The 19437-nt window shown below is 34.5% G+C and overlaps 1 protein-coding gene across 1 annotated transcript in view; it reads left to right on the top strand.

The window, feature by feature from the left end:
* Positions 1-19437, top strand: part of CNKSR2 (connector enhancer of kinase suppressor of Ras 2) — a gene marked incomplete at its 5' end in the record, with an annotated part of 137356 nt that overhangs the window by 56327 nt on the left and 61592 nt on the right. The window contains 2 exons of the mRNA XM_009579277.1: positions 10959-11105; positions 19266-19399. Coding sequence (XP_009577572.1) covers positions 10959-11105; positions 19266-19399 — 281 coding nt within the window. The remainder of the gene's footprint in view (positions 1-10958; positions 11106-19265; positions 19400-19437) is intronic.

The following is a 19437-nucleotide window of genomic DNA, read 5'->3' as shown; positions in this document are numbered from 1 at the left end:
ATGGAAGCAGTATTGCTGGAACTACAGGTGAAAGGAACACTTGTATTTATTACTTATTAGGCATGAATAGCATTGTAACAACGATGATAACCTCCTAAAGTGCTTATAATTTAGCCGTTTAACTTTGTCTTGCTGAACCCCATCTCCAAACACAGCAGCAGCAAAATTAAGAAATCTCTTTCTGTCTGTCATTTGTGTGAGGTGGAAATATGAAAGTCTGACTATTAAAATCTTATGATTAGAGAGCAAATATTTTCTCTTGAAAAGAAGTATAACTTATTCATTTACACTTTAAATGTTAATGCAATATGCAGCTCTTCTCTATGTTACAGAGGTTCTATGAGTTGTCATAGTTACAAGTTGAAATATGTATTAGACTGGCTTTCTCCATCAAACATACTCTTCAAGTGACAGACCTGATTTAATCTTTACTCCCATAGGTGAAATTCCCTCATTCAACTAGTCAAGAATTGGCTTTCCGGATAGCAGTTCTTCCCATGTGTGTTACTACAACAGGCCCAAGGTGTTTGATACTTGTAATCCCTTTCTTGCTAAGGGCACAGAACCAACAGCTGAGTCAAGTGACATAAAATACCTTTTTCTAAAAAACCCCGCTATTAATTATTCATTCTGAAGTTTATAACAAGCTAAGAAAAGAGATAAATGGCAAGCTGTTTCTTTCAAAATTTATTCTTCCTTTGAAATGGCTGGGAAAGTCTCATTCTGTCTTCACTGTGACTTTGGAAAGTCAGACTCAAATATTGCGCTTTTGCATGTTTCGGCGGTACATGTCCAACCCTCTTCCCTTCATGGATTGGAAGCTTTAATGTTTTAAGTATCCTTCTGATCTTCAAGTGTGCCCTTTAAGTCAAGTCACTTCTGGTACGTCTTGCTGCAAACTACACTTAGCTGTGTTTCTTCTTCACACAAATTATCATAAGTTGTGATGATCAATATCAAGCTTACAATTACCATTATTTCCATTAGTGGACTAGAATAATTCAAAAGCAACAGATCATTAAATTTCCATGTAATCAATATTTTAATACTAGCAAGACCAGCTCATAAAATGAGGTGTAACCCATTTGAAATGAATGACTGGGAGGGGCAGTTGAGTAACCTTACAAAAGAAAGGCTTGCATATGTTGGTGGTCTTACAGGTTTTCCAGAGCTGTAAACTGTTGCTCATCAAGTAGAGGAGCATGGGTTTGTGCCTGCACAGAGTCCTCGCTAGAACCCCTCGCTAAATCCTGTTCAACACGTGTTTTGAAAGAATCTGTTCTGAAGATGATTAGATATAGTAATTTTGTATTGCCACTAGTGAAAATACTTTCCTGATTAGAGAAAGTATGGATCTCTTAATAGATTCCAATCCTATAACTGACTACTGGCATCACTTAATCTGATTTTGACTGAACTAGGCCAATGTATCTTCTAGATAAATTCATATTCATTGTTTCATAACATCATTTGAGTTTTAAAACTTTCATTGATGTTCCCACAACCTGTAATAAATTGTTCTGGTAGTTAATTATTCTCATTGCTGGGGAAAAAAAAAGTCATTTTGTTTGTAGTCTACATTTGCCTGACACAAGCTTCAGTCCTTTGATCTTGATATATTTTTATCTATTAGACTGGAGAGCAGGTTTCTCATTTAGGTATTTTCAGGATGCAATCAAATTACCTCTTCACTTTTTTTTGGTAAGCTAGATAATTTGAGCACTTCCAGTTTGTCATCCTAATGCATGACCCTCCTCAACAACCTCTTTAAATACCCAGCTGTAATACTTTGCATATTTAACATTGAGTTACAGAGCTGTACAGTGAAAGCATTCATTCATGGGTAGGGCAGTACTGCTGTGCTAAAATAGTACAAATGAGACTACATTAATGTAGCCATTACCAGCTAGCTGTTTACTCTTTTTAAAAGGCTTGTATTCATTTTTCATTCATACATAGGCAAAAATGAAACTAAGAGGACACCTTCATATGATTTTTTCCTTTAAAAACAAAAACGTTAATTTAAATTTAAGTTTGACTCTTTCTGTCAGGAAGTCCATTTTAAAGAGAAGAATCATTCTCTGTTTTGAAACTGTGGGAGTAAGCTTTTAAACAGGTTTAAGAAGATGTAGACTTGGAAATAGTTGTACTGTCCCCACATTTGAGTGGAGTCAGCACAGGTAACATTTCTAATCCTGGAGGCACTTCTCTGGAGTTGTATAGCTATAGCAGAGGGTTAAGTATGCTGACAATGTTGAATTGCTGGATGTGTGGAATTAAGCACTTGGGGATTGATGTGACTAGAATATTTTGGCTGTATGTTTTCAAAATTATTACCTACAATTAATATACTCATTTTATATAAAGCATTATCTGTATCAAGTAAGAAATATCAGGGAGCTAGGAGGTAGCTATATTCATACTTTTTTTTTCCTGAAACCAGTTATATTAACAAATATGTTAAAAATATTAACAAAACAAGACCACTTGTTTACTTTACTTTTCAAATAACTTTTCAATGTAGTTGAAAGTTAAAAAAAAAAGAACAGAGTTCAGAAAGTATCAAAGGAAAGCAACTTACAAATTATATAATGCAACAATTGAAGGAGTTAGAAATGAAAGACTTACTACATGGAATCTGGTCTAACCAAAGAACACTCTGTAATACAATTATAAAGATCAAAGAAAAATTAATACTACTTTAGGCAAGAAATTAATTACATCAGTCAATTCACCACTGGCTAATAAGATCATTTAGTCATTATCCAATTTCCTTATTTGCTTTTCTGCTTGTCCTTCTTGCTTACTAGATTTTAACAAACCAGCATAAGAAACTTTAAGTTATACATTCTAAATTACTGCCACACTCCCTACAGTAACAACAGGCAATAGTGTTCTGCCAGTGCCTTGTAGATTTTTACTTCCTCTGTTATAAAATTATACAGAAGTGCTGAATATGCCACCATACATTTATTTGTTTGCAAAATTAATAATTACACCTTAGGTTCCGTGGATAGTATATTTTCTGCTGCTTATTTGAAATAGTAAATTTCATACTGTCTTTTTTTTAAAGTTGTTTTATGTACGGGACATGATTCTTTAGTCAGAGAATTGGGACTGTCATGCAGTGAAAATAGGGTAAAATTAAAGCTAAGATAGTCACTAGCCAAGAAACACTTGTTTCTTTCTATTTTCCATAACAAGGATAGTATCGAACACAGAGCAAAGAGGAGAAAACCAGTCATAACAAATATATAGGTATAAACATGTTCCAGATGGAAGCAAAGTTGGATAATTTAATGCCAAATCATCTACATCTCAGTTTACTGAAGAGACTGAAACTTTCAATTGCAGGGATTTTTAATGAATTGTCTGCTTTAGGATAACATTGTATGCTGGAGAAAAGTAAGAAGGCAAAATTTACTACTCAATACTTCGCAAGATTTTGCAGGTGATTTAGAGAGGAAAGCATAACTAAAGACATGAAGGAAAATGGCATGTTAGGTGAAATTTATGAAAATTAAATTGTGTTAATGTTCTACGTTTGATAATTTTTCAAACAGAAACAATGCAGATCCAAACAAGTATTGATCTAGCTGCCTGACCATCTGTAAAATATTTTATCTACTTCTGTATAGAAAGGTGTTTGATAAACTAGGGGAAACTGACTTTTCAGAAAACTGAAAACTTTTTTTTTTTTTTTGAGGATTAGAATTTGAAGGTCATTTAGTAGGACAGAGAGCAATAATAATGCTTTTAGTAATTCCTGTTGAAAGCTAGGTGTTACTCAGGAGCAACTGGCAAGACTCCAGAAGTCAGTATGTAGTAATTAATCCCGAATCAACTGAGCGCCATAGAGGTGATGTGACTGAAAATGGCAAAGATGAACTTGGAATTAATCAGGAACATGTTTCCAGGAGAAAGAGAGTTTTAATGCCGTTGTCTTGACATTGGTAATATCTTGTCTGAAATACTGTGTGATGTTCAGGTCATTTACAGTCATCAAAGGTGTGAAGTTACATATGAACATTAAAAAAAATGTAATGGGTAAAAAAGAAAATGTATCATCTGTCTCATATGCAAAGAATTTTTTTAAGGATTTCAATTTGGTTAACCCAGCCCTCTAAGTCTTAGACAGGGCTCTGAGCAACCTGGTGTAGTTGAAGATGTCCCTGATCATTGCAGGGGCGTTGGACTAGATGACCTTTAAAGGTCCCTTCCAACCCAAACTATGCTATGATTCTAAATACACGATCAGCAGCCTAATACCCTTTCATACTGTTCATTGTCAAATTACATATTTTAAAGTGTGTCAAGAGCCCTGGCACAATGAAATAATTTTGGCACTAATTTATTGGTGTTAAGATATTTATTGAATTAATATCCTTGGTGTATGTTTGTTGAATTGTAAATATGAGTCTTAATAAGAGTTCACTTTAGATGGAGGTAAATCTGTAAATTTAATGCCAGGTCACACCATCTATGTTTCAGCACACTGTGTGTTGTGAAATACAAGTAGGAAAAGGAAAGAAAAATGATGTCATAAGAATTACCACTTCTTCCCCCAAAAGATGTCATTCTGTTTCCAAACAAATTGCCACGTTACTTATTCTCAGGATTCTGCCTTTCCAAAAGGCTTAGTAATGCATGTCTTCCAGTAGCAGATCTTGCATCTTCTTGGAATCTTGCTGTATTTCTCCATTGGTTAATGAAAATAACTATGTAAGATCATGGGAAAACATTTGTTTTTCCATTATCAGTTATTGTTAGTAACAGTTAGGATATTAATAAGAAGAGTGAATCAGCTACAGGTGTTAATGACGGGCTTCCCATTCAGTGACAGAAAGTAGTCTTATGATCTTCCAGCACATTTTTGTCTAATAATTTCTGATTTCCATGTTAATCAAACCAATTCCCTTGATTAATTCCTTAATGAGGCAAAGTGAATTATAGACTTAAAATACAGAAGGATGATAGTCTGTTTCCTTAACAAAAAGTTGAGTTTACACAAGCTGCCTTTTTTTTTTTAATGCAAATATGAAGAGAGGTCATACTCTTGAGGTTCAAGTAAGTATCCAGATGGCTTTGCTTATATATTTGAAGAGCCTTGAGGGGAAACATCTGTCCTGGTTCATATAAGGGTTACTGCAGTCAAAGCAGAACTACTTGTTTTCAGGTGGTGTGCAATATAGTATGTTCTAAATATTTAGAAAATATTCTATACAATTAATTTCCAGATCAAATGCCTGACAAGGTAGTTCTTAAATTCCTGTTTAGTTAATGCTCTGTCTCTCTCCATCGAGGTAACATTAAAGCTGGCATACGATACTGCAAGTAGAATATGCACAAGTCTCACAGACAAATTAAGGTGTAACCTACCTTCCTTCTGGGAGGTGCACTTTGTATTTTTGTATTTCTTAGAACTTTGTCATTCTTCAGAGTCCTGATAGATGTTTAGGGTTTGATAAGGCAGTGAAGGAACTGAGGAACCACACTTCTGCTTTATCCCCAGAATTTTCAGGAAAAGCAGAGAAAGGAATATAGGTATTCTATCCACTATGCACTCCTAGTTCCACTATCTGAGCTGTGTCTTCTAAATTTGTACCGTAACAAATATGTATAATGTGTTTTGAAGAAATTGGAGGTGAATAACTGTTGTGGCGGTTTTGACTACTGGAATCCTTTGATAAGCGCCATCATGTTCAACAGTCCAGCTGTTTTTTCAGTTCCTTTTGATAGACAAATATATCATGCACTTAATGCCCGTGCAGTCATCCACAAATGCACCGGTTTCTGTTTTCTTCAGTCTTTTTTTTTTTTGTGTATGTCTGTAACATTAAGAATTTTTTGTATTAGTTTGTTTTTCATACAGATCCTCAGTGAGTCATCACTGGCCAAGTAGCCTTTATTTTAAAAAAGGAGAAAAGGTGCTTGTCCAGCATGAGCAGATTTTGGATTTATAAAAAAGCCAAAATCTCTATTGCTGGTAGTGTTATGGTTTAACCCCAGCCGGCAACTAAGCACCACACAGCCGCTCGCTCACTCCCCCCCCGGTGCGATGGGGGAGAGAATCGGACGAGTAAAAGTGAGAAAACTCGTGGGTTGAGATAAAGACAATTTAATAGGTAAAGCAAAAGCCGTGCACAAGCAAAGCAAAACAAGGAATTCATTCACTACTTCCCATCGGCACGCAGGTGTTCAGCCATCTCCAGGAAAGCAGGGCTCCATCACGCATAACGATTACTTGGGAAGATGAACGCCACCACTCCGAGCGTCCCCCCCTTCCTTCTTCTTCCCCCAGCCTTATATACTGAGCATGACATCATATGGTATGGAATATCCCTTTGGTCAGTTGGGGTCAGCTGTCCTGGCTGTGTCCCCTCCCAACTTCTTGTGCGCCCCCAGCCTCCTCACTGGTGGGGTGGGGTGAGGAGTAGAAAAGGCCCAGACTCTGTGTAAGAACTGCTCAGCAATAACGAAAGCATCCCTGTATTATCAACACGGTTTTCAGTGAAATCCAAAACATAGCCCCATATTAGCTACTATGGAGAAAATTAACTCTGTCGAGCCAAAACCAGCACAGGTAGTATGCATTCCAAATGCCATTCATACAAATGTAGATCTTCTAAATGAGAAGGAACAAAGTCAATATAGGGAGACTCTAAAGAAGATATTGGAGAACTAGAAAACAAACTAGTTTACTGTAGGTTAATGAAAGTGAGTTATGTTTTTCTGAACATATTGGTTATGCAGTCCCAGCTACAAAATTATCAGGTTTAGGTATGGAAAATTACTACAGCATTGTGGATATTTAAATCATTATACTTTTATGGTAAAGAAATTCAGTATTGCAGGGATTAATATTTTTGGAACTATTATTTTTAAAGTTACTATATTTTTGCAGTTTCCACTAATTAGCTGGCTTGTACTTTCTATGAGAAAACTAACAAATCTTTAGCATAGACAGTAAGACATAATTTTTCCCCTGAAGCACTTCTTTCCAGACTGAGGATGTACAAACCAATAAAAATTATTGATTAGAGCGATCTAAGTGTAAACCACCAAAATCTTAAACTTCTGCCTACCTCTTACCATTTTCAGTTACTTGGTTTGCAGTCTTCTAGGTTTCTTCCATATTTAGCATCTAAATTTAAAAAAAAAAAAAAATTGGCTGAAATTAAGAAATCAATCATTTTAAGCCAGTACATATCAAAGTTTTGGTAATTCTAACCTTTTTACAAACTCTGTGTGTATCACTGTAGTAGCAATTCTCATTGCTGGCATCTGACTGAATTTTGTTTGTCCTTTGAGTTATAAAGTAAGACAACAGCAGGCATGTGGCTTTCCACATTGTAGGTTTTGTAGGCCCATCTTATAAAGAGATAAAAAATAGTGCACTGTATTTCAGTATGCAAATATGTTTAGCAGAGAACAGTGCACCATTAGAGTTTTACTATGCTGTGCAGAACAACATAATAATGTCTTCCTGAATTTGTTTTTTATCAAAAAAAAAATCTAAATTTTTGTAAAATTTTATTCAAATTTTACCATTTGAATGTAATGGGTATCCTAATTGCTCCAATTTCATTTATTCAGGAAAATAAAGTATCACACTAGGGTTGTTTTTCTTTCATTAGTCTAATTTTAATGTTAACTTTCATTACTGAGTGAAATATCTTAACCCTTACTGTAGAATCTGATTAACTGAATGTATCTTAAAGGAGCAAAATACCCTTTTGCTGAATACATCTTACCATAGCTAGAAGGTAATAATTGCTATTAAAGACTGATTCTTTAAGAATAAATGTCAAAATCTGTCTCAAGGACTGGTTTTCAACTAAGATTTTTAATCCACTGTAATGAGTTCTATTTTTCAAAGATATTTTTAGTAATACAATTTATAATAACATGTCCAAATTCCTAAGAGCATTTTATCATAACCTAGTAGTAATGACTGCAGACTGTTCTCTAATAGATCTTGGTATTTAATGGTTTTGTCATTAAAGTTCTCATTGGAATAATTTATCATTAACTTAATTATTTATCATTCTTTTCTAAAAGGAGCTCATGGAACTCTAAAGATTTCAGCATTCTGAAAATTGCATCAATCTATAAAAATCAAAATTAGTTCATTTTTAATTCTATAATTGAGTAAAAATATATAGAGAGAGAGACTCTGTAATTTTATAAACAAAGCACTAACTAGAAGAGTTCGTATGGAATGCAAGTTGACATATTTGCATTTGTTTGGCTGTGGCCTGTTTATAATTACTACCATTTTCTGGTTTCCTGTGGCCAGTGCATTTTTAGAAAGTTTTCAATAGAAAGCAACATTAAAAATAGAATAGAACTTTAAAAAGCTATTAAAATCCTTTTTAGAATTACGACACATATGGCAGTTCTTTCCAAGCCAAATGTTCACATTTGGGATCCCGGCTTCAGCCCACTGTGGAGACAGGCTTGAACCTTACAGTTTATATGTTAACTTCTCTTCGGCCCTTTCAAGAATATTTGAACTGAAATCAATTCCAGGTTGCCTTTATTATTTTCCGTCCACCTTCATGTGTAATTATGCTCTAACAGGAAGTAATTATAAACCATACCTGACATAATAGGTGATATATGTAGACTGCTCTGATTCTGAACACCTAAATCTTTTTTTTTTTTCTTGTTTTTTAATAGCAGTGGGAATACACATTTTGGTCAGAAGAGCAATGATGACTAAAGTGTTATAGTGAACTCTGACAGGTCAAAGTAGTCAAAAAGCATAGCAAATATAACGGCACTTAATGCTTGCATATACTTCTACAGTTACTGCTCTTGTATTCCTGAAGCTTTTCATTCTTAAATGTTCACTTCAAGGCTGCTGCAATTTGACCTCAGTAAGGTTGTGCCTGGGGAACTGCTGTACGAACACAGCATTCTAATTCCTGTTCAGTACAGATCAGCTTGACACTAGGGCTTGAGAGTTGTGGTAGTTGTAACACTTAAGACAGGTCTTTACTATGGTCATTTATTGCTACTGTAAAAATCTGCCATGTTTGGAATAGAAAATGGAGGGAAGAGTCTAATACAGGCACTTTTAGAGGTGCTGGGAGCTCAGCTTTTCTGTAAAAGAAATTGACTTTTGAAAAAATATTCTGTGCAAGATCCATACTGCTTTGATTAGCAGAAGTGTGGGTAGGAAGTAACCATCAGTGTTCAAATTAAAACCTGACTCACTTAAGTAATATTTTAAAAAGGATGCAATATTAAAAAAGGGTAAGCGGAGAGTCTATCCTGCACCTATTCACTTTCCTTGAGTGGCAAATCTAGAAATCATGTGTAATAGGAGAAGGTGCAAATAAGCAAGGCTACGAAAATCCTCCAAAGTTCTCCCTATAAATACTCATGCATGCCTTGTTGTTTCCCAGAGCTGAATGTGAACCTAATTGTCACTTGCACGTGGTTACTCTTTCCGGTAATTCCTTTCTAGGTAGGCTTGTTTTTGTAATTTGAGTTACTTCAGCAAGATCCTTGGCTTACTTCCTGAAAATAACAAGATGAGACTAAATGGAGGCAATAGCTTAGCCCTTGGGAACCAGGGCTAAGGTTAGGTGTGAGTAACTAAGAGTCTGTTTTAGTCGTACCATTTTTCTGATGCCAGTGGGAGAGAGACAAATTTCAAAATTTGTGGTGTAAGTCTGGCTATCTAGATCAGGTCACAAGTATATAGACAAAAAATACAAGCTTTAGAAGTGAATGTTAGCAAATCCTATAAGCATTGCAATATATTTCTGTCTGCCAGTACTAATTTGGGTATTACATCAGATACATTTTTTGAGACTGTAATATTAAAGAAACTTCTTCAATAATAGTGTTACTTGGGAAATTGGGCAAACCAACTTCAATGATAATTCACTGTGAAGTGCTAAGTGGCAGGAATTTCTTATTTTATTCATGATGAACAAGCTAATACATCAGTTGCATATAGAAAGGGCAAAAGGACTGCTGAATGGAGCCAAATTTATTCTCTTATTCAAACTAGTACAATTCCACTGATTTCAGTGGTGTAACTTGGAAGAAAGATTGGTTTAGGTTTAGAAAAATTTGAACTTCTATGAATTTCACTTTCAGTTCTGAATTTACATATCTGACTGTTTTGATACCCTTTTTTTTTTCTTCTCGTGTGCCTGTGGAAATATGGATAGAAATTCAGCAGCACTTAAATGTGTAAGAAACTACTTTTATCATAAACAATTTTATATACTGTCATCTATATTATTATTCAGTTTTAAAACCTCTTCAACCATTTAGGATAACAGGATAGTGTAAACTTTCATTTAAAAAAAAAACCAACCATAAAAATACATTTTCTGTTTTCACGTATAAACAGTTCATGGTAAATTCATATTTAAATAATCAAGAAGATTAAGAAATGTCTCTAAGTAGCTTTTTGTGAGAGGCACATATAAAACCATTTCAGTACTAGTGATGTTCTTTTTTATGGTTATGTTTACAATTTATAGCAACTTGAATTATTCAGCTCTACCCAGGAGCTGTATAGCTAAACCAAGTAAATGATCATTTATCTTCAGTTAGGATCTTAAAGCTGTTACATATATGATGCATATGTTGCTATATCAGTCAATGTTTCAACTATGGATCCAGATTAAAATTATTTCATGACTGCTAGTCCTCATCATTTGATTTAAATTGTACAGTGATCTCACAAATTATTAAAAGGGAGACAGTGTTCACTTATGCCTTATTTTGCTGAGAAACATAGCTAAAAAAAAAAAATCCAGCTTCAGCAGCATCATTTCAGTCCAACAGAAGTAATCAGACACAGTTTATAAAAAATGCTTATGTTTGTGAAGAGTAGGCTGTAGCAGACCTTTTCAGTTAATAGAAGACTTCCTTCACATTTAAAGTTAAACAGAAAGCTTTCAAAAATAAACTATGGAATTTTTCCTTAGGTTGGCTGGCAGTTAAAGAATCTAGTAAATGCATTGCGGGAAGACCCAAATGGAGTGATTTTAACCTTGAAAAAACGTCCTCAGAATACCCTGGTTTCTGCTCCTGCCCTTCTGAAGAATGTGAGGTGGAAGCCTCTTGCACTTCAGGTAAGAAGGCTGTTGCAACACTGGTGTCATGGTAAATCCTTTATTCAAGAGAAAACACTAGATTTTTCTTTTCCAGTGAAAGGAGTAGGAGCCTCTCAAAAGTCCCAAATTCCTCTGAAATAGGTTGCTGAGATAAGTTTGTGTGGCAATACTGTATTTGGCAATAAGATTGTTTTCCTCCATTTTTTGGTGAAGTTCAGAGCCACAGGAATTTATAGAAGGAAAGAACATTTACAAATAGTGTTACTGAAGAACAAGGCAGCCTAAGGTTCAGTAGCTTGCATTGACTGGCAGAGGTAACATTGCCTCCCTGTTTCCATTATTTCAGTCTATCAAGACTACTTGTATGTCATCAAGTGTGTCAGACTTTTTAAACTTCAGGAAAAGTCTGCTTCTGTTCCACATCTCTCATCAAGTTTGAATTTTTGGTAGCAACACTAATAGAACCTCTGATATTTTCTGCATACTTGTTCCTTGAAAACCTGGTGATATGCAACAAAATCAGTTGTGAACATCGCAGCTGGTTCTTCCTACGCATCAACATGTGTAGTAGAAACCGACTCATAGTAAAAAGACTGAACTCAAAATGTCATTAAAGGAAAGTTTTTTTGAGTAAGTTAGTGACTATGCATGTTTATTTTTAATTCTATCTAACATTTTGTAGTAAGTTTATGCACTTTCATAATGTGGAGCTTGACAGAGTTGTTTTGTTTGGATCACATGATACATGAATGTGTTTCTGAATAATTTTTAAATTAACAAAACAAAGCAAACCCTTCAAGCCTATCCAGGCAAATTTTCTTCCTGCCTGGCACTTCTTGAATCTTTCATTCCTCAAAGTGCCTAAATTCTACATAGCTGCTTCACTTGAGGAGTTTGTGTAATCCTTGCAGCTCAGGAGTGCTGACACTTGGGTTTAGTGCCATCTTTCCTTTCCCTGTGACTACCTCTGGGGGAGAGGAAAGGGACATTGTGACACCCAGAGGAGATTCAGAACTCTTCAGATTTTTCTGTCTTAAGGGTGCAGGAATAACATTCTTCATTCTAGCAAGATGATTGTCTATGTACTTGTGAACTTCATCTGAACCCTCCAGGGGCAGCAAAATGGAAATTGCATTTGCAACAGGGCTTCCATAGACAACCTCTCTACATTAGTACATTAAAGAATCGTAATTCACAAGCAGCACTATTTCTGGAAGATTTGTCAGTGTGAAAACAATACATGGCATGGTATTTTCCACAAAACATGCCAACCTTTGTCATGGTAGCCAGATAAGTGAAAGTGCACCAAGCTATTTTTGTGGAATTATCAACAGTTTCTGTTTTTGTGATGTGTCCTCTCCTGTGACCCCGAACACAAGAGCCACTGAGGATCCAAAGGGTGCTTTAAGTGTCATTCTCACTAGGATATGTTTATTTTACATCGGAGAATAGTGCAGGATTTAAATAAAAATATAAATTATTTTGGAAAAAAAAAAAAAAGAGCATTGCCAGTGTTACTTCTTAACAGCAGATTTTGTAATAAGATGTTGAAAACTAACTTTAGGTCTTCTTTAGTCTTCATGCCACAGAGGCAAGCTCAAGTATTAAGACCCATATACATTTCAGGACACAGTTTTTTGTTTTGCCTGTTTCCTACAGTTCTCACCTGGATCTAGTATTATTTATTATTGTCATTAATGACTTGGAACGATAAATTTCAAGATGATACTAAAGCTTGTGTTTCCTGGACAGCTGACATAACAGCTTGATGTTGCTGGAAAGTAGTGATCTCACTTCCCTCTCCCTGTTCTTGGCTGCAGAACGTCCTCGCCTTTGTTTGATTTTGGCATTTTTTAGACTCTCTAGATCAGTTTAACTCGTTGAATAGGTAGGAAGGCTTCTGGGTTTATTTACTTGTTTTTCTGGAGTTTTCTACCACTAATGGATTAAATTGGCTCTCACAGAACAGAGACTGTCAGAGACTATTGACAGGCTTTCAGAAATAAGCAGAATACATTCAGCATAGACAGAAGGTTTTATACTCAGACAAAAGTAACCAGTTGCATGAATGTAGGATATGAAATGACCAATTAAGCAACAATCTGTAGAAAAAGATCTCAGTTAAAGTAGATCAAAACCGAAAACAATTCAGCAAATGTCAGACTGTCACAAAAAAGGATAACATATACGGACGTGTTATATTTCATGGTGTGTTACATACATGGATCCATATAAATTGCTCTGCATGTGTTATTTGTCATGGTGTGTTACATATACCCATATGTACATGGAAACAAATAACACATGCAGAGCAATTCTTCCATTCTGATTTAGTGTTGGTAAAAAACAAAACAAAAGCAGTACGTAATTAGGGAAGGAACAAAGGAAGTAGGATTTAAGAACTTGAAATTCAGAGGCCAGAAATAAAATTTGTTAACTCAGATTGGTGCACAGCAGGAGTTTTTAAAATAAAAGTTGTCATGTTTTCTATTATTGCATAAGGCACTTATAGGTGTTATTAATAATTTTTTCACAAGAATTTTGTTTAAAATTATACCACATAGTTAATTTATGAATTATTAATGATATAGAATCTGCGAATCCTTATAAAATTTATTTCTTGATCTTGTTGTAGTATTCCTTTGCTGTATATAGCTTCCCTTGATGCTCAATTAACAATAGCAGAATGTTAACATATGTTGAAGTTCTATGCTACAATTATCTTTCAATGAGACAACATGTCAGTCATACCATTTTCTCATTTTGTCTCTAGTTAGCATTATGTCATATCAGAAGACTATTTTGATTTTTAAACTCTGTGATTATCTTCCCACTCAATATAAAATAGTTCTTTCATCTGCAACGGCAAATAGTGCTCTGTTTTTTATAAAAGTGAGCACACTGGCAACTTCATTCAAATAAAATACAATATTTGTATTTTATTCTTTTTATTTGCAGAAATTTTCTAATTGGAATAATCCTTCCTGTTACAACTACTTGATCCAGAACATTACAATTTTTATTATTTAGCTTGAGATATAGAATCTATCAGATTATATTAATATTAAAGCTTACGTCAACAATGACTTTATAATAATTCTTACGTATTAGAATATACATGCTCTGCAACTTTGTAAGTATCTTCAGAATTATTCTAGCTAAGTAGCTCATTTCAGATTTTGAAAACCATGTGAACTTGGAGACATGTTGCTTTGTACAAAAGAGAAAATGAGAACAGATGCTTGTAGAGCAAAAAAAGGAAAATAACAAGTTGGTGAATACCACTTCTTGTATACCGTTCAAGTTAAGTTAGGAGTTCATAGTTCGGGTACTGTACCCTGATAGAATTGCTCAGATGAACTCTGAAATTATGTGCTGCCCATTTACTTTACTATCTCAGTGAGAAATATCTTGGGCAAGGAAAGACTTGTAACACCTCAGACAAAGAAAATGCAGCAAGTAAGAAAGTTGTGTTCTGTTCTCTTAAATGTCTTGTATCAGAGATGGTGAACAGTCATTTCCTTTTTGTCTTAATGCCACACATGATTTATTGACTTCTGTCATATTCATATGTATTTCATTGTATTCTCTTGCTCTGAGGACAAAAATTATTATTTACACATCAAAAAAGGTATATATTTCAAGTTCCAAAAAAGTAAAAATCCACAAGACTTGAAAACACTGTGAACGTACCTGCTGTTTTACAACACATCTATACCAATTTACCAGTATGTGAGAAATACTCAACCATATTGAGAGTTCCGTTTCTTATTGTAAGTAGTATTTGTATTGTTGAACATTTAATTTTTCTGAATAGCAGCTTGTCCAATAAGCAATCTGTATCACTAGCATGAATGAATCTATTCTGACAAAAAATACACACTGTAGGAATTTATAGGGTGATACGCCGTTACAAAGCCCCATTTTCCCTTACCGCAGGCAATCCATGTAGAAGAGTGACGCCTGTGTGTTTTCTGTGAATTCACCCATCAGGGGAATTCTGGGGATTGAGTTTATTCCTTCAAGGGAGAAAGCAGAGACTCAGTACCCCATCCTTAATCTTCATACCCCCTCAAAAGGTAAGGGATGTCCATGTTCAAGCCTCTCATTGCTGTACCACCGGGCTTTTCCAGCTTCCTGCATCTTGTCCTGCTGTTTTTTGCAGGATGCATTGGGGTCATATGTTTGTTGTTTTGAACAGCACTTTTTAAATAGATACAATATTTAATTATCCCCAATATTTGCAAAACACACTCAGAATCACAGCAATGTATTTTGTTTCTGAAACATTCTGAATTTTTCTGTTTGGCAAATAATTGCTTATTTCTGATGGGTTTTGAATTTACCATTTGTCTTTCATTTTTATTCTGGTATTTCAGCGTTGCTTAATCATTTTACTGATAAATTAACTATTCTCATTAAAAACTTTGAATAACATGGAGCAGATACCTGAAGTGTCACTTTTCAGAAGTCCTCCATAAACAAATGCGTTTTTCTTGGGATTTTTTTCACCTGTGCATGTATTTGCACACACTTCGGCAAACATTCATTTGTATCCACACACAGTCAGTATAATCACTTTAAGTAATTTTATTGGAACTGAGATATAAGACTTAAAGAATTGACTATGTCTGTTTAATTGATAGTTCTGGTTAGGATGATATTCACTATTTATTAAAATTACCTTTTTGGATTTGGTATAATACTAAAATATTATATTAAATACTCTTACTAAACCAATATTTTAACAATATTAAAAGACCCCTGTGCTATTTTGCAGATACCTAAAACCACTGAAATTCCATATCTGATGTCACAGACACATTTGGAGCTCAGAGTGAAGGTATACATCTTTGCTACCTTCACTCTGAGCTCCAGATCATAGAAGAATTATATTTGCTGGAATTATCTGAGTGATGATAGAGGAGGAGAAAGCAGGTGCTCTCTTCTCTTCATTAAAGACTCCCAGGCCAGATGAGTGAAGAATGTTTCTTGTGAGCAACTAGCAGAATGACTCAATATGGTTTATTTGGATTGTGTGCATCCTTTGAGAAAGGGATAGGAACAGGCATTGTTACAAAGACATAATGGCCGACAAATTCTTGGAAAGCACTGAAGATGGGTATTTTTCATAGAGAAGGTGGAGAACATAAGTAAAGCTAAGAGGGGAAGGCAGGAGACAGCTTATCTGAGAGCAGTCATGAAGCAGTGTATTTTCTTAAAAACTTAGAACACTTATATAGGGAAAGTGAACTTCAAGAGCATGCATTTCTGTAAACTTAGTGGATGAGCTCTTACAGTATGCCATTTGGAAAGGCAAGAAGAAGAGCTGGCATTTCCTTGGGGGGTAAAAGGGGAGGCACTCTTGGACCATTATTTTTCAAATGTATTTATTGTGAAATTGTGGGAGATGGATGAATTACAGTAAGGTTAGGAAAATAAGAAGTATAATGTTTGTCTTCAGAAAGGGGAAATGCAAGAGCCAGGGAATTATAAGTCAGACACTTAATATGCACAAACAGTTTGCAAGCACTTGGAAGATAACAGATGAGTAAAAACAACATGAATTTATTATGAAGAAATCATTAAACAGATTTAATGCTCTTATGCGAGCAGTTAACTGGCCTGGTAGATAGGGGAGAAGCTGTATATCTTACTCTGATATTAATACCTTTTCTCTTGACATTCTCATAAGTATGGCATAGAGAATTAATGACTAGGTGAAATTGAGATTGAATGGGTGGAAAATTACTGGATAACATTGCCTAACAAATAGCTGTTAATGGTTCACTATCAAACAAAGGATGTATCATTTAGTATTCAACAGATAGGTGATACATGTGGTTTCTTCCATGTCTTCCTGATACCCTAAAGGATCTGCTTACTAAATTTGCATACAGTGCTAAACCAGGAGGGCCTGCAAATGCAATGGAGTTTTGGCTGGTAATTAAAATTTAGTTTAGAAAATGAGAAAAAAGCTCTAAAAATGTAATGAAATGAAAGAAGGGTAAGTGTAAAGTATTCTACTTTGAAATAATCAAATGCAGTTTTAAAAAATGTAGCAGTTGAATAATACGGCAATAATTCCAAATAATGTGGAAAAATACCTGACTGAGAGACATAAATAGGAATATAAAACACAAGATAAGTGAAATAATTATTGTGCTTTATTCAATACTAATACAATCTCAGCTGGGTACACCTGGTATACACTGGGTACACCTAGTACAATCAGTTGGAGAAAGCACAGAGCACACTCTACAATTCATTAGTGTTTTAGAAAACAAGCCCTATAAGGGAAGAATTAGGGGTTTTTTCTTGTTTTCTAGCCAAAATAAGGGGAAAGAGATAGTATTCAGAATGTAAAAATAAATAAAAAGTTAAAGAAGAGTGAAGAGGAAAGTTCTCACTTTCTGGTGTGGGTGGGACAAGAATTGAATTAAATTGAAGCAAAAAAGATTACATTGAGATAAGGTTAGATTTTTTTAAATCTATCAGGAATAGCATGGCTGTCACCCTGTTTGAGGGCAAATTGAACAGTCATATTATCTCTCCCTACCCTTTTTTTCTATTGTCAATTCATTGACTAACCCATAACCTTGACGACTGCTTAATATACAACCATTGAAAAGAAATTATGCACAAGGGACTTGGTATAGGTAATTTCTTTTCTGAATCTGAAATGGAGTTTCTGCTTGTCTTTCTGTGATGGTGATAATTTATGTTATGGGAAACTGTATCCAGCTGCAGGTAAGTTGGGGGACTACTAGAATATTTTACATTTAGTCTCTTTACTAATACTGCCACACCAAAACGGCAGAAATAATGGTAGTACTCTAAATGTAGTAGTTGATACTGTGTAGAAGGTGGTAGGCCCTAATTACCAAAGATATGAGAAAGTAAGTAGTGAATGATTCTCATCTTTGGCAGTCACTTCTTATCTATTTATATTGATAATACAAAAGAAACCTAAAACATTTGATCAGAGTATAAGAAGCTTAACAATAAGCATAGAAGAGTAGTATAATTTGGACCCCTATGCAGACTGATATTCTCATGAAAACACATCCTTTTTTGATATTTAGGATTGCTTTCACTTGTTGAATCACGTAAAAATGATTTCAGTGTTTATCTCTAGAAGATAGAAAGCATTGTATTTAGAAAAATATTATAATTGGTCTTTGTAGCTTTCATCCAATTCCTAGGTCACAGTGTTTTCCTTCCACCTGTAGAAAACTAGTTGTATCTATTTAAGCACAATTTTGTATTTGAATGGGAATTTTTCGTGTAAATAATCTAAACAATAACACTGAATAAAAATATTTTCTGTTTCTTGAATATAAACACAGACTGTACCTTGGACCTTGGTTGAAAAATATTCTTTGTGTATATATCTTTGTATCCTGCACAGAATATTTGGTTGTAGTCCTTAGAGCCATTGACTTGAGCCCTATGACATCTGAGTAAAAAAATTGTGTTTAACTTCATTTAAAAATTAAAAAAAGCAAAAATCCAAAAAGACACCCAGACTTTATTAATACTTTTAGTATTTATGATGCTCACATTTATTAATTAGGTTAATTTATATTTCATTGCTAGTCACCATAGAACCTGTATTTGTATCACCATGGTACAATCATCACGGCTATGGTTTCAGTAAAAAAAAAAAAAACAACAGTAGATGACTATGAATTCTATTTTCTTTAAAAAAATCTATGTATTCTGCCCTTGTGAACAATAAATCTTCTACTGAAACCAACATTAGAGTTATGAACACTTTCATTCAGTGCAAGTATTCCAGAGTTCTGTAATTAATTTTTGTATTAATGGCAATTAATAGTGTATGTCCTTCCTCCCCATATAATTGATTTCCTGCGTTGGTTAAAAATCCTATTTTGATTCTGAGTCTCAGATTTTGCCATGAGATGGCTTTTAAATTAATTTCACTACTGGTCTTTTATCAGTTTCTTTTGTAACTAGTCTTGAACTCTTTGGTAAAACAGTGTTTCAGTACACATCTTTTTGGAAAAAACTTCAGTAATTCAAAAAAACGGTTAATCCAAAAAAAGAGGCCAAGATTCTTAAAATTATGCACATTGACTTTGTTGTTACTTCTAGCACAGAAAACATTAATTTATTCTTTATGTGTTTTTTGTTTCTTTGTTTGTTTTTTTACAGCCTGTAATTCCAACCAGTCCAACAAGCAGCTCTACAACACCAACAAGTACAATGGGCATATCCTCAAAAATTGAGAACTCTGCACTCCAGGATGTTTTCATTCTGTCTCCTATGTCAGGACTTTATGGCCCCAGGTATTTACATCCTAATGAATTTGAGGTTTTGAAAAATA

The sequence above is a fragment of the Fulmarus glacialis genome, unplaced genomic scaffold (genome assembly GCF_000690835.1).
Source record: "Fulmarus glacialis isolate BGI_N327 unplaced genomic scaffold, ASM69083v1 scaffold15106, whole genome shotgun sequence".
Classification (NCBI taxonomy): domain Eukaryota; kingdom Metazoa; phylum Chordata; class Aves; order Procellariiformes; family Procellariidae; genus Fulmarus; species Fulmarus glacialis.
This window is presented reverse-complemented; position numbering and strand designations above follow the sequence as displayed.